At 53.0% G+C, this 20,939-nt stretch overlaps 4 protein-coding genes across 4 annotated transcripts; 1 reads left to right on the forward strand and 3 right to left on the reverse strand.

The window, feature by feature from the left end:
* Positions 1-1,888: 1,888 nt before the first annotated feature.
* HD553DRAFT_339229 (uncharacterized protein) lies at positions 1,889-3,262 on the reverse strand (the record flags this gene model as incomplete). The annotated part of the gene is made up of 6 exons (XM_046182420.1): positions 1,889-1,948; positions 2,090-2,384; positions 2,459-2,614; positions 2,682-2,813; positions 2,866-3,137; positions 3,242-3,262. 6 exons carry the CDS (start codon positions 3,260-3,262, stop codon positions 1,889-1,891), a joined length of 936 nt encoding a protein of 311 aa, XP_046039077.1.
* A 430-nt stretch (positions 3,263-3,692) lies between these two features.
* On the reverse strand, positions 3,693-5,093 carry HD553DRAFT_339230 (uncharacterized protein; the record flags this gene model as incomplete). Its single annotated transcript, XM_046182421.1, has 3 exons — positions 3,693-4,355; positions 4,414-4,710; positions 4,848-5,093. The coding sequence occupies 3 exons, from the start codon at positions 5,091-5,093 to the stop codon at positions 3,693-3,695; spliced, it is 1,206 nt and encodes a 401-aa protein (XP_046039078.1).
* A 12,932-nt stretch (positions 5,094-18,025) lies between these two features.
* Positions 18,026-19,444, reverse strand: HD553DRAFT_339234 (uncharacterized protein; the record flags this gene model as incomplete). The annotated part of the gene is made up of 4 exons (XM_046182422.1): positions 18,026-18,078; positions 18,176-18,449; positions 18,531-18,650; positions 18,716-19,444. The coding sequence occupies 4 exons, from the start codon at positions 19,442-19,444 to the stop codon at positions 18,026-18,028; spliced, it is 1,176 nt and encodes a 391-aa protein (XP_046039079.1).
* Positions 19,445-20,060: 616 nt separating this feature from the next.
* On the forward strand, positions 20,061-20,768 carry HD553DRAFT_339235 (uncharacterized protein; the record flags this gene model as incomplete). Its single annotated transcript, XM_046182423.1, has 1 exon — positions 20,061-20,768. One exon carries the CDS (start codon positions 20,061-20,063, stop codon positions 20,766-20,768), a length of 708 nt encoding a protein of 235 aa, XP_046039080.1.
* Positions 20,769-20,939: the final 171 nt, after the last annotated feature.

The raw sequence follows: 20,939 nt of genomic DNA on the forward strand, positions 1-20,939 counted from the left end.
TGAAGTCGAGGTGCCGACCGGGGACGATTTCGCCCCTGATCAGGCTATTCTCGACGGTCTCGAGGTCCCTGTCGTCCCTGACACACAGGTCGACATCTCCCAGGACGTTCAGGAGGTCAAGGGGGAGCAGCAGAGGGCTCGATCAGCGTTGTGGAAGGTATGTTCTTCGATTTGTATATCCGATGGGCAAGTGACTGAACGTTTGAACGTTTGAACTTTTGAACGTGTAGAGTCGACTTCTCGCCAAACGTTTGAGGTGGCGATCGGAGTACAGGAGGTGTTGGCAATTAGCCATCAAAGATCTTCACGACAAGAAGAAGATCGAATCCACCACGTACGCCATCCCACCGGACGTTCAAACGAGGTGGAACTCGACGCTGGCAACGTTGGACGGGGTGATCAATGCGGCACCTATTCTGTAAGCGTTCAGACGTTCAAACGTTCGAAACTTCAAACTTTGAAACGCTGATCTCCCTGAACTTCATCAAACCTTCATCTTACATAGCAAATCTTTCTACGCTCTACTACCTAGCAAGGAGTGCAAGAAGGAGGAGAAGATTACTGGAGGTGACATTGATCTGTTGAAGCAGTTCAAGCCGGTGTTGTCGGTGAGCCAGTATCTTGAACGCGTTTGAACTTTTGAACGCGTTCAAACTTTTTTTCCTTTTCAATATACAGCTCCTTCAAGCTGCGACCAAACGTTTCTCGATCTCCACCGAGACTCGAATCGACAGCTCGTCGATCGCAGGCGTCATCCCGGTCATGGACGCCCTCACCCGGAAGTTCGACGCCTTCCGAAACGATCCCTCGGTCGGTCAAGCTGTTAAGTACGGCATCAGAAGGGGACAAGCAGTCCTCAACAAGTACTACGGCAAGACTGACGAGAGTGTGATGTATCGGGTCGCCCTGCGTAAGTCTTGTTCCGTTATTACTGGTATTATACATGTTGTACTAATTTTGAACGCGTTCAAACGTTCAAACGTTCAGTCCTACATCCCGGGTACCGAGTCGCCTACCTCCGAGAACAGGGATGGCCGGAGGCCTGGATCACAGAGGCAAAGAAGTTGGGCCGTGACATGTGGAAGACGTTCTACCTTCCTGCGGAGGGTAGCGATAAGGGGAAGGGCGTCAAGCCTCCATCGTCGTCGGTGAGTACCTATAAGATGAGTTCAAACGCTAGACGTTCTGACGTTTGAACGTATGAACGTGCCACATACACATACAGATATACGACGATCTCGACGGAATCCTGGCTCAATCTAGCCAGGCACCTGCTAGCGTAGGGCAGGCGTTCGACACGTTCGTCGACGCACCAAGGACGGACCTCTCGATCGCTCCGTTCTATGGGCAAGCGCTGGCGTGGTGGAACGTTCAGACGTCGATGGATGGGCTGAAGCAGATGGCGTTCGATGTGTTGGGGACTCCTGGTACGTTCTTGAACGTTTGAACGTCTGAACGTCTGAACGCAAGTCTTCTGCTAACATCATGATGTGTTATCATCAGCTACGTCGGTCGAGGTTGAGCGTGCGTTCTCGAAGGCGGGCCTCGTCGTATCTGCTAGGCGTACGAAGCTATCGCCGGACTCTACAGCGGCTCAGATGATCGTTGGCGACTGGGCCGGGCGAGGTATCTTGAGCGAGAGTGCGTTCGTGAACGCGTTCGGGAACGTGAACGCGAATCAGGTAGCGTCTACGTCGGCATCATCCTCGCGACAGGTGATCGAGATCGAGGACGACGAGGACGACGAGGACGATAGCGATACTGAGGTGTACGGCTAGGACGTTTTACTGTACCAATATATGCTTGTATCTAGTATCTATGTTGTCATATACTACGGTCACGTTCTGAACGTTTGAACGTGATTTTGAACGCGTTCAGGTGAACGCGTTCAAACGTTCAGGCAAATACGTTCACGTTCACGTTCAAGTTCAGCACCGCGGGTGACAAACTGAACGCGTTCACCACGCGTTCAGTGAACGCGTTCACCACGCGTTCAGTGAACGCGTTCACTTCTTGCCAACACTAGCTACCACTAGGCCCGACCGTAACAGAGTGCAGGAAGCGTGACCTTCACTAAGCCTGAACTTACGGAGAGATGCGTCGAATCCTTCTGTACGCCGCACCAATACGTCCACATCCGCTGGAACGTCCAGTACAGCTTACTAGCCTTGTACTTCTCAAAGTTCTTCACCAAAACAGCCCTCTTGGCTGCGTCGGGGGCCGCCTCAAGCGCTGCGTCGAGCCTAGCGCAGTCGATCTCCCAACTGGCGTCGTTGGGGACGGGTTCGGGCTCTTCTTCGAGCTCGTCGACGTCTCCGAGCTCGTCCTCGTCATCGTCGGGCTCGAAATCCCCGTCACCTTGGTCCGGAACAGGAGAGAGGGTGCTGTTTCGGTCAACACTATGTTTGAGAATATTAGTGAAAAGACTTGAGTTTTCACCGAACGTTCTTGAACTTACCCCATGTCCCCCATATCCCCCATGTCGTGTACGCCTTGCTCGACATCACCGAGGGGGTCCTTGACGACGTCACCGGGAGGAGAAGCGGGAGGAGAAGGGGGAGGAGTTCCAGCGGGAGGGGGAGGCTGTCCTTCTGGTACGTTCAGCTTGATTTTGCTATGTTGACAATGTGAACGAACTTCAGCTAAGATTGGGAAGTCTGCACTAAACTGTTACGACTTACAGACTCCTCTTTTTCGGTTCTCGGAAAGCCTCATCAACATCGACATCCGAGTCATCGCTGTTGGGTTGAGGGACCACAACCTCCCCCAGCCAGTTCCGCTTCGGTTGAGGCTTCTCGAAACCCAACCTCCATCTACACAAAGCTTCAGTGAAAGATAAAGCACCTGCACTAAGCCCTGACTTACTCGAGATGCGGCGGCAACGGTCCCTGAGCGGGTTGCTCTTCGTTCTCCTCCTCGTCGCCGTCCTCATCTACCACCTCCATCTCCACCTCCATGTCCTTCTCCTTCTCCTTCTCCTTCCCCTTATCCTCGGCCGGAACACGACCCACGTTCAGAGCGAGCCGACGCGCTCGCGCTTCCTTCTTCGCTGCCCTCTCAGCCGCCTTCTCCCTCCTCGCCTGCGCCATCTTGGCGATCGGGGAGCTCTTGGGGACTCGAGCAGTGTTGTTAGAGGGCTATGTTCATGAGCAAGAGAGGATACGAAAAGAAGTAAAGCAATTTATAAGTCAGGAGTCTTAGTGCAGGTTCCGAGATTCGCACTAAAGCGGAAAAGGCTTACTCCGGCTTCGGCGTTCGACATGTTTACTTTTTGATGAAACGTGAAGTTGTTTATAGCGCGAGAGGGTTCGTTTTTGATGTTTAGAGGTGTCTAGAGGTCTCAATGTATACTAGAAGAACATAGTTGATAGTTGATGTATAGTGAATATCAATTCGAACGCAGTCAAGAAGGTAAGGGTGCTTCTCGACGCGAGCGACGATCCTTACATTTTCTTTTGTTCTCGAACGACGTTCTCGAACGACGTTCTTGACGATTTCACCTCGATTTCAGTAAATAAGAGATACGACGACCTATAAGGACCTAGAGTCAATCAGAACAGCCTCCAGAGCTCTATACGTAGTACAACAACATGATTATGGGTATATATACGGTCGATGAAGTTACATGAAGTTACAGTGAAGCGTGAAATATAATACAACAAACGAAAATTGTAGTCGACCTCGTTCACGACCTATTCTGGGCTCTTGGGGCTACGCTGACGGCTCTTGATCTTCCCTGCAGTCTGGAGATCCTTCCTTATAGCGCTCAAGACACCAGTGACCGTCGTAGCAGGATACCTGGCCTCAAATCGGGCGAACCCTTCTTCGGTGAAGACAGTCGAACCTTCATTGGCGTACTCGTACCCCATTCCAAAGACCTCCCTGTTCCTCCACAGCACCCAGACCTGCTGATCCTCCTTCGTTTTGTTGTGGAGCCATTCTCGAGGCCACTCTCGCAGAGGATACGGGTGCTGGACATGTTGTCCGCCCTGGAACCACTGAAGGACGTAGGATCGAACGGTCCGCGTCTTCGGGATGGGTGGACGTTCTCCCGTGATCACATCACCGCTGTACCGAAGTCTAAGGGTCTTGGGACCCTCTACTTCCCTGATTGCAGCTCTGAATAGCGCGGTCGAGGGTACCACGGGGATTCTCACGTCGAGTGAATGATCGGGAACTTGCACCGAAGCCGAAGGAGGTAAGATGAGGCCGTTGAAGCCAGGAGGTGTCCATCCGTTCGTGCCCACGATGGTTGTTGCAGCAGACGTGGCAGCACACAGCGATCTCTGCTGGCTGTCGACCTGAATCTGCATGTTGGCGATAGCCTGGAGGATCTGCTGATGGCGTTCCCGTTCCTGCAACTCGACAGTTCTTCAGCGAGGATTGCCAAATCTTCACTCAAGAGGGACTTACTACATCCGACTGCTCGTCAGGGTCGGCATACATCCGCGTCGTAAACTCTCGCACCATTGCCCTTGTCCTATCCATCTCCTCTCCCATGTCTGCCATCAGACGAGCCACCACACCCTCCAGCTTCCTTGCCATGCGTGTTTCGAGACGAGTGATGTCTCCGACCTTCGAGACGAGACCGTTCTGCCCGTCACTCTGAACGACCTGCCTAGCAGGGTCGAGGAGTGGGTTCATGATGTCCCCGTGGTAGGTGTCGATCTTGGCTCGCTCCTCAAGAAGGTACCGCATCAGAGTACCGGTCTAGAATCGACACGAAGGAGAAGATGTCAGTCGAGATGTTCGAGTGCAGGGCAGGATCCATTCACTGAAGCTGAGTGCAAGACATCCCCCCTTCACTCAAGCCTTCAAACGTTCAAGACACCTGTTGCTAGACTTACCGCTTCGCCAGGTGCCCATCCACCCCACCACCGAATGACCTGCAATCCCCAACGAGCCGGTGCATAGTTGAAACGCCACTGAGCCCCTCCACGTCGTAGCGAATGGCTGCTGAACGTAGAGTTCGGGTGTTTGTCGTTCAGGCCCGAATCCTGGCATAGTCGATCGAAGATAGCCATCCAGGACCTCTGTGGCATAGCCTGTTCGAGGTCTATCTTCCCTCCCGACGAGATGGCGGGCAGTAGCATGTGCGAGCCTGCGTGGGGGATGTGGGTCTTCTCGGTGACGAACTGACGCCAGCGGAGTAGTCGGGGGAGGGCCCAAACTGGCTTCTATAAGGCCTGGCAGCCGACCTGCCGGGTCTTGAGGTAATAAGGTTGCGGGACTGGGGAAAGGTAACGGTAGGCATAGCGATGTAATAACGGATGTCTAACTACTACAAGGTACTAGTTAGACGTCTACGAGGACATCTCCTAAAAGGTCTCCGAGAGGGTCTCCGAGAGGGTCTCCGAACGAGACCCCGAGGCGACGCGCACCGTAGGTCGCGCGTCACGTGACGCCTATAATAGGATCCCCCTCCTAGGTGCGAGCTCCGAACGCATCAAGCATCGCCGTACTCCTGACGGCCCGGTACCGGCAACTCAGGGTGTCGCTTATGGAATTCCAGCACCAGCGTGTCGTTGTGGTGGAAATCCGAGGGGCTAACCCACTCGTTGTGCTCGTCCCCGTACCCCTCGAAGCGCACGTAGTACTGGGTCCTACGCCCGGCGCGCGTTGAACGCAACTCCTTGGAGTGTACGATTTCCGATACCACCCACCCCAAATCCCCGGTGTCCAGCACCTCTGGCTCAGGGGGTGGGTCCACTGCTCTCCCAGGAAGCTCGTTCGGCTTTGTTACGGGATCATCACGTGAGCCGACTACCGACACATGGACTCGATTTACGGACATCAGCATACACCTAAGTCCGGCTCGACGAGGCGAATCCGATTCCCTCGGAGCAGATTCGGTCGCCCCTACCATTCACCGAAACAACAATACGTTCCCGGTACATATCACACACAGGTACAAGGACCTCGAGGTACACGACAACTCTACTCAGGACCTCGACAACCTTACTCGACGTACCTAGGGACAAATGAGAACTCAAACCCGCCTCCTCTACCGAATCCGGTTGCTCTCGACAGGATTCGTCTGTTCGCCATCTCGTTCTCCCAGTTTCGCCATCTTTCGACATTCTTTTCTCTTGGGTCTTTTCAGTGTTCGCCAGCCTCGTCTACGTACTCGTCTCCGTATAAATAGCTAGAGGAACTTGACCGATTTCGATAGAGGACGTTCTGTAATAGTAATAGGTCAAGTTCCGATATCACATTCAATACACGCCTATCTGACTTGTTACAACATCTTCAAGACGTGTTGCGGAGAGGTTACAACTCAAGGACGTCGCTAAGTATCTACGCTTCATCGTTTCACCTTAGACCGAATCCGGTACCTCACACCGAGTGATCACTTCCTTATCCATACATCTCTGGATTCGTATCCTTTATCCGAACCCGCTTCATCTAAGCGAACTTGCGACATTCTCCCGACTACCTGCGATCTACCTATAAGCACCCTACGCCTTACGACTTAGGACCTATTTCGATTAGCGACCTCCGCCGTAACAGCATATCGGAACTTCTTTATCGCACCTGGTTAGGACAATGTCAGTCTATTCCGAAAACCACGACCTGCCCCCCGAGGAAGAACAGCGGTTCTCTCGAGCCAGGACCGGCTCGATCGAAACGAATCCGGCTCCTAGGGAAACGGACTCTGAACGTATTGGTCGTCTCGAAGAACAAATCCTGGAACTCATGCAGACGATCCGGAAACAAAGAGACGAACTCGCTACACGAGAAGAGATTCCGGCTCCCCTTCCTCGAAGGCAGTTCAACATCTACCCATCCAACCCTCCATCTCTAGCGGGAACTACTATCGACCCTAGAGAACTTCACCGACCTTCGGTAGCTCGGTCCAGGGATCCCTATACTCCTATGAGGGACGTTCCCCTTCGGGAGAACGAAGCGGATCTGCTTGCCAAACGGACCAAGGAACCGAAACCGGCTGATCCACCCACGTTCAAGGGAGACGCCAAGGAGTTAGACGAATTCATCGTTAAACTCAACATGGTCTTCCGACAATTACCTGGACGCTACCCCACCGGAGGATCCAAGATCGATTTCGCTATCGGATTTCTTGGGGGACGAGCCTTTAAAACGGTTTCGTCTTATCTCCAGTTGGACGAAGCGGACCAACCCCTTTTCCTACACGACTACGATGCCTTCAAGAGGTTCTTGAAGCATAACTTCGGGGGCTCCAACGAGAAAGCTGCAGCCCAAGCCGCTTTAGATAAGCTGGTTCAAACCGGATCCGCTTCGTCTTACTTCTCCGAATTCACCCAGTACAGTCCCTTGTGTGGCTTTAACGATGAAGCTCTTATCGCCGCAGCCAAGAAAGGACTGAAGGCCAAGGTGGTGGAACGTCTCGGTATCCTGAACAAAAGGATGGAGTTCGCAGACTTCAACGAGTTCAGGAATGAAGCTGTCGACGCGGACAATAGGCTTCACGATGATGGAGTTCTCAACCGAGAAGACGAGAAGCGGAACGCTCGCAAGGATAACAGGAAGGAACCGAATCCGGTTCGATCCGAGCGAGTTGTCACCGAACGGACCAAAACCTACGAGAAGGAGGTCGTCAAACCCAGAGGTTCGACTCCTTACCAAAAAGGTCCTATTACCGATGAAGAAAGGAAGAGGCGCCGCGACCTCAACCTTTGCACTTACTGCGGGAAGGCCGGACACTACGCTTCAGCCTGTCCTGTTCTTGCCGGCAGAGGAGGAGGAAGCACCCCCAATGTCGAGAGGGCTAGAAATGCAACAGTCGAAGCAGTTCCGGCTCCCACCTGGGCGAACCAGGCGAATCGAACCGAATGGATCAAGTTTCGCTTCCAGGGGCAAGACCCTTTGATTACGGTGGATTTCCATGCAGGCGCATCTTCTTTCACGACGGACGCCCTGATCGACAGTGGGGCCAGCTGTAACTTCATTCGACCCTCTGCGGAGGTACTCCAGCATGTCGAGGCGATCCCTTATGATCAGCCGAAGCGACTCCGGTTGGTTGACAACCAACCTAACCCGAATCAGCGAGGAGAAATCACCCATTACGTGAATCTGATCTTCTATGTCGGAGGACACATCGGTCCTTACTCCCTCGACTTCGACATTGCGGAAATTGCGGCCCCGGATATTATCCTAGGAGTCCCATTCGTTAAGGGTCTTCGTACCATCACGGATTGGGACACTTGCGAAATTAGCTTGATCAAGCCGGATTCGCCTCTCAAGGGAACGAATCTGGAATATTTGGAGCGAAACCGGTTCCTCCGAAGACAAGACCCGGAAGTTGTCGACACAGATGTCGATCCTCGAGCGCTACGGGAATTGGGTCTGGAACACGACGACGAAGAGGATTACGACATCGCATCGGAAGAGATGCGTCAAGTGATCCCAGTTGAGTTTCATGACTACTTAGACGTTTTCAGGAAGAGCGATTACACCAGCCTTCCTCCCCACAGGTCGTACGATCACGTTGTGGAACTGCTACCAAACGTGGAGTTGAAACGACTCAAGCCTTACCCGCTTTCTGCTGCGGCAGACAAGTGGCTCAAGAATTGGATAGATGAATCGAGGCGGATTGGGCACATTGAACCGAGTTCGCATTGGTTCGGTTCCCCGGTCTTCCTCGTACCAAAGAAGACTCCTGGAGAATTCAGGATGGTCACCGACTTCCGAGCATTGAATAATGCGACAAAGAAGAACGCGTATCCGCTTCCGAAGATCAACACCACCTTAGAACGAGTTAGCAGAGCTCGCTTCTTCTCCAAATTCGATATGCCAACTTCGTATCAGTTACTTCGAATGCGAGAAGAGGACGAGGATTGGACGACAATCCTAACTCGCTACGGGTCATTCAAGTCTCGAGTCATGCGAGAAGGTATGACCAACGCAGGAGCCAGTTTCCAGTTCTTCATGAACGATGTGTTCAACCCCCTACTGGATCAGGGTGTTACCGTATACATTGACGATATTCTAGTGTATACGGAGACGAGGGAGGAACACATTCGGCTCATCAAGGAGGTTTTTAACCGGATCCGCTCCTTTTCGCTTTATTTGAAACCGAAGAAATGCGAGTTCTTCAAGTCTTCTATCGAGTTCCTCGGCTACATCATCAAGGATGGGCAAATCGCTATGGCCCAAGACAAATTGGAGTGCATCCGAAGTTGGCCCAAACCGACGTGTATCAAGGAAATTCAACGATTCCTTGGATTTACCAACTATTACCGACGATTTATCAAAGGATACGCTGGGTTAACACTTCCGCTTGTGAAGTTAACCAAGAAGTCCGAGCCGTGGATCTGGGACGAGAAGCAGGATGGCGCGTTTGCTACACTACTTTCGTCCTTCGCAAGCGAACCCGTTTTAATTCAAGCAGATTCGGATGAAACCTGCTATCTTGAAACGGATGCATCGGACTACGCCATCGCTGCCGTCCTTAGCCAGCGCTACAAGGACGAACAGTTGCACCCGGTGGGATTCTTTTCAAGGAAGTTGAACCCGGCAGAAATCAATTATACCGTCCACGACAAAGAGTTACTTGCGATCGTTGAAGGATTCAATCACTGGAAGCCGATTCTGCTTGGGATGGTGAAACCGATCGAAATCCTCACCGACCACAAGAACCTCGAGTATTTCGCCACCAACAAGCAGCTTAATCGCCGACAGATTCGATGGGCTGAAACATTGGCGGATTTCAACTTCTCGATCCGGTACCGACCCGGAACCAAGGGAGGTAAACCGGATTCGCTTACACGCCGACCGGATTACCACCCAGGTAGAGGAGGTATTAATTCTTTCGAACACAATCAGCCCAACTTCACCACGCTCTTGCCCAAAACATTGTGGCTCAACAACATTAGGGATTCGGAACTCTACCGAAGAGCTGAAGAACAGGATTTGGCTGCTATGAACGAGTATATTCGCGAGATGGAAGCGAATCCAGAAAAAGGGGTAGATGGAGATCTCATCGACCGCATCATCAGCAAGGTAAAAACAATCGCGCTGACTGATGAATTCGCTTCCACGGCATTCAGAGCAATCTGGAAACAGGACGAAACGGATCTGGTTACCGGAAGCGAAGCCGCTTCGGACGAACAGATCTGGTCCTGGACCAAGAACGGAATTCTCAAATACAAGGACGCTATCTACGTCCCCGACTGCGAGAAGATCAAGCTCTGTGTACTGAAAGCACGACATGACGCCTCACTGGCTGGACATCCCGGGAGAGAAAGAACTATCGAACTTATCTCAAGGGATTACTACTGGAACGATTTGAGCAACTTCGTAAAGGCCTATGTTGCATCTTGCGAGGTTTGCCAACGGGACCGTACGAATCGACACAAGCCTTATGGCTTGTTGAAGTCACTTTCGGTTCCGTTTAAACCGAATTCGGATCTTTCCATGGATCACGTGGAAGAACTACCAAATTCGGAAGGATTCAACTCGATACTGGTAATTACCGACCGATTCACCAAGCGAGTCAAGTTCGTCCCTACTACGACAACCTCTACAGCTAAGGACTTAGCCAAGATCTTCCTCAAAGAGGTCTTTACGCAGTATGGGTTGCCCGACAGGATCGTTTCGGATCAGGGAAGCAAATTCACTTCGAAATTCTGGAAAGAATTTACCGCGCTTCTCGATATCTCGAGCGACCTGACTACAGCCTACCACCCTCAGAGTGACGGAGCTACTGAACGGGTCAACCAGTCTCTCGAGGGATTCCTTCGGCACTATAGCAGTTATCACCAAGATAACTGGTCGAATCTGCTTCCCTTAGCCGAATTCGTTTGCAACAACGCGAAGCATAGCGCCACCGGTATTTCTCCTTTCATGGCAACCTTCGGCTACGAACCACGATTCGACGTCAGTCTCGACAAACACAGGGCTGAATCTCTCGTCGCAAGGATCGAAGCCAGGGATATGAAAGAAGTTTGGGAACAGATGCGAGTACAGATGACTGCAGCTAACGAAAGAGCTGCCAAGTATTTCGACCAGAAACACCAAAACCCTCCCGAATTCACAGTAGGATCGAAGGTCTATGTTTCATCGAAATACATCGCAACCAAACGACCTACCAAGAAGCTGGATCACAAGCGATACGGTCCCTACGAAATCATTGAAGCGATTTCGTCTCATGCGTACCGGATCCGCTTGCCGGCCACACTCAAGGTTCACAACGTCTTCCACATCGACATGTTGGAACCACACCACGAGAATCCATTCGAAGGACGAGTACAAACTCCTGGGCCAATTGTCGAATCGCCTCACGATGACGAGTATGAGGTCGAAGAGATTATTGACAGCAGGATCAGGAGACGCCAATTCGCGTACTTAATCAAATGGAAAGGATATTCGGGACCTGAAGGACAAGATTGGGTACCCCTCGAAGATCTCAACAATACAGCAGAGGCACAAGAGGAGTTCCACGTTCGGTTCCCGACTAAGCCAAAGCCTCCAGGTTGGGAAGCGTAACTTTCCCGAATCCGCTTCATTGAACCGATCCCGGCTGGACCGAGATACGGATAAACATATGTTCTGAACTCTTCTGAATCTCGTCTCGGACTTCTCGCTCGCATAGGATTCATCGTATCAAACGACTCGGATTGAAAGAAAATACAAAACCCAAAAAACAAATTATAGACGAAGCGGAACCGCTTCAATCTTTCTTGGCTCGCTTCGGCGGGCGACCATCATTCTCTTCCTCCTCCTCGTCCTCGTCCGGATCCGCTTCCTTCTGCTTCCCCTTACCCTTCGGAGTCGACTTACCCCCCGACTTCTTCGAATCCTTCGGAGTCGACACGACTCCGGTCTTCCTCTTCTTGGGCGTGGGCGCCGGCAACGGGTTGATAACCCTCTTGAAGGCCGCGTCACCTTCCGCCGCGATCGCCTCCCGGACCTTGTCGAGGTCCTCCAAGGCCTTCGAGAGACCCTTTTTGATGCCCGCATCTTCGAGCATGTCGGCGTAGACCTGAATCCGGTCTCTGGCCGATTGCTGCCAAATTCGGTTGCGTTAAAACAGATTCGGTTCGTTGAAACAAATTCGACTCACCATCTGCGCTTCCCATCGAGCTCGAGGAAGCAGACTACTCGTCGCCGGAGGAGTAGTCGGTTGTGCTGCATTCGCAGCAGCCGCGGTGTCGGGGCTGGGGACTCGGCCGGGAGGTTCCGGAATCGGCTGTCCGGCAAGCGAACACTTGTTTCGCCGACCAGTGCACTCCGCACAACCCTTCAAGGTCCCAGACCTTTTGGAGATACATCCCCAACTCAACCCCTCGTCCCCGAGGCCCTCGCAGTCCTCGCACTTAGGGTCGTTCACGATACCCTCCTTGGCTTGGGCGCGAGCTAGGCGACGTGATTGCAACTACCGAAACGAACAAGATTTAGCCGAATCCGCTTAAACGCAAGCGAAACGAGCTTACCACCGTCCTCCTGGTCTTCACCTCGCTGGCCGTCCCAACTCGAGTCGAGAAAGGAGGCTCGCCGGGCCTCGCCTCGTGATCGATGATCTCTTGGTCGGTAGCGTTGACGATACCAGCGTGGGCTACAAAGCGGATTAGCTCGAAGCAAACGATTTCGCTTAAACAATACGAATATTACTCACTATCCCACCACTCGGGCTCAGGGGTCGACGCCAACTCGTCTCCCTCAGTGCCGACCGTGCCGATGTTGATCACGCTCTCGTCCCCAATGTCGATGATCGAATCGGCCCCCTCGCTTTCGGCTAAAATCAAGCAAATCTGGTTCAGCGAAGCGAGTTCGATCGACGGGTACCGAGTACGAACCAGCAACTTCAGGAGTCCCGAACGCTCTTTGATAGCGACTCTCGATCTGCCGTTCGTACGCTGACCCTGGAGACGCGTCGGGCGACTCACCCGGTACATCGCTGTCGCGGTAGTCCGAATCCTCATCCTCGGACGTCACCACCTTCTTCTTCTTCTTCTTCTTCTCCGACAGGTCGTCAAAGAAGTTGGCGGGCGCTGCACCCGTTCGCCGAGTCGGCTGTACGCCCTCGAAGTCGATGGGCCGAGCTGGAACGCGATTATCCAAATTAGCTTCGTCGAACCGGATCCGGTAGAAACCAAACAAAAACGCTTACCGGGTTCCGGGCTCACCGACCGTTGGCGCACAAGAGCACCCCCCAAATCGATGTTCTCGACATCGACCCTCGCACCCGCCGATGCGGCTCCTCTCCCTCGACTCGACCTCGCGCTGTGTCGTCCTTGTCGACTCCGCTGAATCGACCTCCCTCGAGGAGTCCTGGGCGGCGACACGACAGCTACAATCGAGCAAGAATAGACATAGTATCAGGTTACGAATTATCGATTCAGAATCCAAGCAGATTCGCTTTACTCACCCGCACTCGGCCCCGCAACCGGTTCCTCGTCGACCGAATCTAAAGGTTGCCCGGTCATGGCAACGTCCTCGCCCGATACCGGGCGTCCAGTCGGCCTACGAGCTTCCCCGTAGAGCCCTTCCCGACGAGCCGGTTCACCACCTGCGAAAAACCCAACAAGTTCAACGAAACGAAACCGCCTTTCGGAACCGAATCTGCTTACCTTCCAACCCCGATCGGGTCACCGACAGCCCCCTTATATTCGAGGCCAGGTTCTGGTCGACCTCGTCCGTGTCGTCCATGTTGCGGAGTTCTTCGAAATCAAAAATTCCTCCGGAAAAGACCTGGTTGACTTCTATACACAAAGCGGAATTGGATCAGTTTACGCAAAGGAACCGAATCGACTCGAATCGCACGAACGAGAAGCCGAGTCTCCTGGAGTTACGGTCGAGGCTCGAGAAAGAGTCGAGCGTTCCTCAATCTTGGGAGATACGTCAGGAGACGGCATCGTTGAGTATCTTCGAGAAAGGAAGGACACAATTCGCTTCAATCGAAACGGATCCGGCTTATACCCCCACTCGACGCGAGTCGATGGACCTTAGCGAAATAGAAAAATCGGTCGCCATCAAATCAAAACAAACGCGTCGTAGACAATCATCAAACAAATTGATGCGATCAATACTTGAAACACAATGGCTCGGGGCGCGCCATTCCGGAGGGGGATATACTGTTACGGGATCATCACGTGAGCCGACTACCGACACATGGACTCGATTTACGGACATCAGCATACACCTAAGTCCGGCTCGACGAGGCGAATCCGATTCCCTCGGAGCAGATTCGGTCGCCCCTACCATTCACCGAAACAACAATACGTTCCCGGTACATATCACACACAGGTACAAGGACCTCGAGGTACACGACAACTCTACTCAGGACCTCGACAACCTTACTCGACGTACCTAGGGACAAATGAGAACTCAAACCCGCCTCCTCTACCGAATCCGGTTGCTCTCGACAGGATTCGTCTGTTCGCCATCTCGTTCTCCCAGTTTCGCCATCTTTCGACATTCTTTTCTCTTGGGTCTTTTCAGTGTTCGCCAGCCTCGTCTACGTACTCGTCTCCGTATAAATAGCTAGAGGAACTTGACCGATTTCGATAGAGGACGTTCTGTAATAGTAATAGGTCAAGTTCCGATATCACATTCAATACACGCCTATCTGACTTGTTACAACATCTTCAAGACGTGTTGCGGAGAGGTTACAACTCAAGGACGTCGCTAAGTATCTACGCTTCATCGTTTCACCTTAGACCGAATCCGGTACCTCACACCGAGTGATCACTTCCTTATCCATACATCTCTGGATTCGTATCCTTTATCCGAACCCGCTTCATCTAAGCGAACTTGCGACATTCTCCCGACTACCTGCGATCTACCTATAAGCACCCTACGCCTTACGACTTAGGACCTATTTCGATTAGCGACCTCCGCCGTAACAGGCTTGTACGGGATGAGCAGCGAGACATGAAACACCGGGTGGATTCTACGCATCCCCGGTGTCAATTCCAAACGTCGCGCCATGCGACCTTCTCCTACGACCTCCGTGATCTTGAACGGGCCGTAGGTCTTCCACTCCAACTTCTTGTTCGGCCTCACGGTATTGACGTGAGCCGACGACAACATCACCATGTCGCCAACGTTGTACCCCTCATCCGGTACCGCCGTACGCTTCCGATTCGCGTACTTCGCCATATCCTCCCTGGCCTGTCTCAGCGCGACATTAACAGACTCCCAGATGTTGTTCATCCGCTCTCTGTACTCCTGTATCGACTCCACAGCCGAATCCTTGGCGATAGGCATGGGGAGTTCGACGGCGTGCTCCCGCCCTTCCGATGCCATGAACGGCGACATGCCGATCGCCGAGTGCTTCGAATTGTTGTAGGCGAACTCCGCCATGGGCAACAAATCGGTCCAGTCGTCCTGCTGGTAATTGACGTACGTCCGCAGGTACTGTTCGAGCGTCGAATTACTGCGCTCCGTCTGACCATCCGTCTGGGGATGGAAGGCGGTCGAATAACTAGGCTCGACACCGGACAACTCACAGAACTCCCTCCAAAATCTCGACGTGAACAGCGTTCCCCTGTCCGAGATGATCTGCCGGGGAAACCCGTGCAATCGTACCCACTCCTGCAGGAACATCTGTGCCAACACCTTGGCGTCGTTGTCCTTCCGGCAAGGCACGAAATGTGCCCGCTTGCTGAAGCGGTCGACGATCACCAGGATCGCGTTCGAACCCCTTGACTCAGGTAGGTCCGTGATATGGTCCCACGTGATCGACTGGTAGGGCTCCGTCTCCGCTTTCAGGGGAGCCAGCTCACCGACTGGTTTGGCCCTCGGCCTCCGATTCCTCTGGCACTTGTCGCAACTAGCCACGTACTGGCTAATCCACGCCTTCATACCCGGCCAGTAGAAGTCTCTACTCACCAGGTCCTCCGTCTTGTCCCGCCCGTAGTGTCCGGCGGTCTTCCCATCATGGAGCCTCTTCAAGAGCTCCGTCTTCAAGCTTCCCGCATCGGGAACGTACACCAGCCCGTCGTACATGAGCGCGCCTCCCGGGCTCAGGCTGTACCGACTATTCGCCAAGGTTCCCTCCCTGACGCCCTTGATCAGGTCTCTCGCGACCGGATCTTCTTGTCCCGCAGGGATCAACGCTTTCAAGAACCAATCCCCTATGACGGGGATCGTTCCGCACAACCGCAACGGGGGTTGTACCGTCGCTGCGCTGACCACCAGCGCGTCTGCATTAACGGGGCGCAACAGGGTCTCTGCCTGCTTGGGCTCCGTCTCCTCCATCAACTCCTCTCTCCTGCTGAGCGCGTCAGCCTTCCCGTTCTCTGTCCCCGGCTTGTACTCCAACGTGTACGAGATTTGGTTCAGCAACTGAGACCATCTCGCTTGTCGGTGGGACAACATCTTGTCCTTCTTGAAGTACTCCAGGTTCTTGTGATCCGTAAGGATCCTCACCGGGAACTTCCCGTCCAGGTAATGCCGCCATATCTGGCAGCAGTACACGATGGCGAGCAGCTCGCGATCGTGTACGTCGTAGTTTCGTTGAGCCGGCGTAAGGCTCTTCGACATGAACGCCACGGGATGTAGTTTCCCGTCGTCCCCTACCTGCGACATCACCGCTCCCATCGCACCTGACGATGCGTCCGTCTCCAGTACCACCTGGCGCTCCTCGTCGTAGTGAGCGAGGATGGGCGCCTCGGTGAACGCCTTCTTCAACTCCTTGAAGGCAGCATCCGCTGACTCCGGCCAGTGGTACTTCACCCCTTTCTTTGTCAAGGCCGTCATGCCTTGAATCTTCTTGGAGTAGTTCTGTATGAACCGGCGATAGTAATTCGCGAACCCCAAGAACGACTGCAGGCCTCGAATATTTCGAGGCGCCGCCCACTCCAACACCGACTTCACCTTCGACGGGTTCATGCTGACCCCCGTAGGGGCAATATCATACCCCAAGAACTCCGTCGCCGTCGTGTCGAACTCACACTTCTCTGCCTTTGCGTACAGGCCATTCGCCTGTAGCCTCCTCAACACTTCCCGTACGTGCTCGTCGTGTGTCTCCTGATCGGCGGAGTAAATCAATATGTCGTCTAAGTAGACGACCACACACACGTCTAACATGTCCTGGAAGACCTGATTCATCCAGCGCTGGAACGTCGCCGGCGCGTTTGTCAAACCAAATGGCATGACGAGACATTCGAACAGACCATAGCGTGTCGTGAACGCGGTCTTCCAAACATCCTCTTCTTTGACGTCCCAGTCCCACAGGTCCGGCCTGCGGGCCCGCTCCTCATCCTCCCTCGTCATCTGCATTTGAGCCACCACGAGATTCTCCGTGATCGGCTCCTTCATTCTCGACAGCGGATCGATATTCCGCGTCTCTATCTCCACCTCGTCGGGGGAGCATACTACCTCTACCTTCTTGACGCATCCTTTCTTCAAACAGTCGTCCGCGAAGGTGACTGTATTTGTATCCCACTGGATGTGTGGGCTATGGTGTCGTAACCATGTAATCCCGAGGACCGCCGCGTACCCACCCAAATCCGTCAAGAAGAACTCCGCCTTCTCTTGGTGCAATCCTGTCCGCACAATAGCATGTGCCTTCTGGGTGATCTGACCACCCACTATCTCTCTTCCGTCGATGACCGTGACGGTCCTAGGGTTCTCTAGGTCTATCACATCAAAGTTATGGATCCTCGCGAACGTCCGATCCATGAACATACCCGTGGCCCCCGAATCTACCATCATCACTGCCTGCACAGGAATCCCCTGCGGGTAGAACACTCCTACCAGAGTGAGGTGGCTCTCCGGACCACTAGGGTTACCGCTAGCACCAATGTGCAGCGGGATCCCATCACTACCCCCTTTCACGTTCCCAGCCGGGGTCCTTTGGTGATCCGTTATTCTATAAGGCCTGGCAGCCGACCTGCCGGGTCTTGAGGTAATAAGGTCGCGGGACTGGGGAAAGGTAACGGTAGGCATAGCGATGTAATAACGGATGTCTAACTACTACAAGGTACTAGTTGAACGTCTACGAGAACATCTCCTAAAAGGTCTCCGAGAGGGTCTCCGAGAGGGTCTCCGAACGAGACCCCGAGGCGACGCGCACCGTAGGTCGCGCGTCACGTGACGCCTATGATAGCTTCTCGTTCTCGTCCATCGGCTCGTGCATCTGGTAGCGGTTACCTAGTGTCAAATAGAGCCCCGAAGCAGCCGTTTAGGTATCAGTAAAGCTGTAAAGTGATCTTTCGACTTGAGTGAACATGGCCGTAACTTCACTCACTATCGAACGGATCCATCTGGTTCGTCTTCCGGAACGTCAGGACCATAATAGCCATGTCCTGGCCGGGATAGTTGGGGTCCTGACCGTGCTCGATGAAGTCCATCTCCTTGAGCTGCAAACACTCCTCCATTCGAGCCATGAGCCACCAGCCAAGGGTGATGTACGCCGAGGCGAACATCAACTCGGCATAGGTCTGGGGGTCCCTCTCTTCAGCCAGCTGAGCGTCGATGTATTGCATGAGGTAGGTGAGGGCAGGAAGCAGCAAGGGCGAAGACTATAAGAACGAAGGAGAGAGACCTCGAGGAGGTGTCAGTATTGGAAACTGTCAAGTGCAGGATCACCGACGTTCACTAACCTGCTTCGGAGTCTTCGATCGTAGATGATCTCGTTTGTATGCAGTATAAAGGTCTTGATTAAGACCGTAGTAGACAGGATTGCCTTCCCAACGGCCATTGAGGAAGCGGAACTCCTCAACCTGGAGATACGTATCAGATCGTAAGCACGAAGTCGTTCAGTGAAGGTGAACAAAGTTTCACTCACGTAAGACTGATCGGGGAACTTCTCCCGGAAGTAGGCTCGTAAGCCTGATCGGGAGCCCTCGATCGTCGGAAAGGCTACTTCCTTGATCCTAGAAGCCCAGTGAAGCCTGATAGCGGTGGCAGAGCGATCGGATAGGACGTCGAACGCATCACCGAGGTCAGGGTCGTTGATCGATCGATTTTGCTGATATTTCTCAAGCCAGGCCTTAGCGGCCTTGACATGACCGGCATACGACCTGGTGGTGGTGGCAGCCCTTAGGTGATCGTTGATCTGGGTCTGAGCCTCTTGAGTAAGCGTCTCAGCCGAATACGACACCTCGGTAGGTCGAGCGAAAGGACCCCTGTCGATTTTCTTGCGGGGGGCGGGAGGTCGCTTCTCCTTGGGTGCAGCAGCGGGATTCTTCGCTGGAGCTTTGCCTTTACCCCTTCCCCGTTTACTGGGAGCGGTAGCAGGCCTTTGAGCCTCCTCGAGAAGCACCGGGTCGATTTGCTGGCTTGGTGCAGCCGGGCCAAGATTCACTGAAGGGACGATGAACCCCGGAGGGACGAATGTGCCTCCTGAGGCCGGAGCGAGGTACTCCGCACCGTCTAACTGCATCTCCCAGGACGCAGGGAGGTTCAGGGAAGGATTGGAAGCCTGCAGGCTAGCCTGATCGAGCTGGTTCTCGTGATCGAAGAACCCAGCGATGAGCTGGTCGAGGTCGTTCATTTCGAGGTTGTATTGAGCCATTTTCGTGGGTTTGACTAGTAATAAGTTTACGGGAAGGTTGTAGGATCTATATAGCACTGATAGTAGAGTGTACGAGTGATCTGAGAGTCTAAAGGAGGTGATACATAGGTTCGTCGATGTTGATCGATGTTTACGATGTCTACAGTGCAAGTCGTCGACGATTCACCAAGTCCGTTCGTCACGCGCTTACGTAAGCCAATTTAACTCGATTTACCGAGAATTTAAACTGTTATGTAGAATCGTTAAATCGACAGCGCGAATGACCAGCTTAATCGCTTGATGTAAGTCGTTCTGAAGCTATAGTCATTGGGTCAGCCCCAGTCAGAAGATAACACAGCCGGTAATGATCCATGATCGTTCTGCCGTAGGTGGGGAACGACTCGATTGAATTACAAGGAATCACAGTCTAGCCAGCTTGCTATCGAGTCTCGAGATCACGTACAGATGATCACATCGATATCAAAGGAACCCCCTGGTTCTTTCTGGACAATCCTCAAGACTTCAGATTCAAAGTCCTACCCAGCAGTATATAAGGCAGCCGGTATTGACTTACTCGCAGTATGCCCTTTTCCACGATCTGAACTTTCCTGGCTATACACTCGTCATCTCCATCATGATGTCCCCCGCGCCTTCTATCACCGACCTAACTGCAGCTCTTCCGAATCTAGAGATCAGTACCCAAGAATCGTCAAAGTACATCCTCTTGGATCCTACCGATAATGCTGACGACACCATGGAGGTTGGAACCTTTGACGACATCTCCAGCTTTGTTGAGGAAAAGACTCCGTTGGCCACCTCTGATGACCAGAATCACTGGCAGACTGAACACCGGCAGAAACTCAAAGCAGCATTCGAGGACTGCTGGAAGGCTCTAGACGCCTGCGAATCTCCGGGAAGAGGAACCACCAAGCTCGAACTGCAAAACCACATGCTAGTCACTGACTGGACCGAACCTCTGCCCCTCGAAGCAGCGCCAGTGGACAACCCTGATTCGAAGATATACCAGGCCGTCAACGCGTACAAAGTCCTTCATGATCAACTCGAATCTTTGGCTACATGTGTCAGCGTGCCCTGGAAGCCTTCCACATGCGCGGGAGCTCCATCGCTCCAGGTATCCGTTGACACCATGAAGCAGAAACATGCGTTTTGGTTCCTCCTGAGACGCATGATCTTCAAACGTCTGATCAAGGCTAACGAGCGTCTGGGTCCTTTCAATCTTGCTTTGGAGGATTATCAAGCCGAATGGAGCGATGTCCTTCCCCTCGATGACGTCCCTCCCCTGGAAGACGACAACGACGCGGCCTCGGAGCCAGATTCCCCATGAGCATAATACAGTCATTATGCATGCTTCCTCCTCATTTGTAGTCGATTCATGCAGCTTTGTGTCTTGTACTTAGAGCATTCCGCCTGCAACAGAACGTTATCCCAGTTATAAGATCGGTTTGCTGGAAGACGTGCTTTTGATTAAGAGATGTAGTGTACATTCGATGCACAA

Source organism: Filobasidium floriforme (assembly GCF_021052385.1).
Source record: "Filobasidium floriforme strain CBS 6241 chromosome Unknown HD553scaffold_3, whole genome shotgun sequence".
In the NCBI taxonomy this organism is placed as follows: Eukaryota; Fungi; Basidiomycota; class Tremellomycetes; order Filobasidiales; family Filobasidiaceae; genus Filobasidium; species Filobasidium floriforme.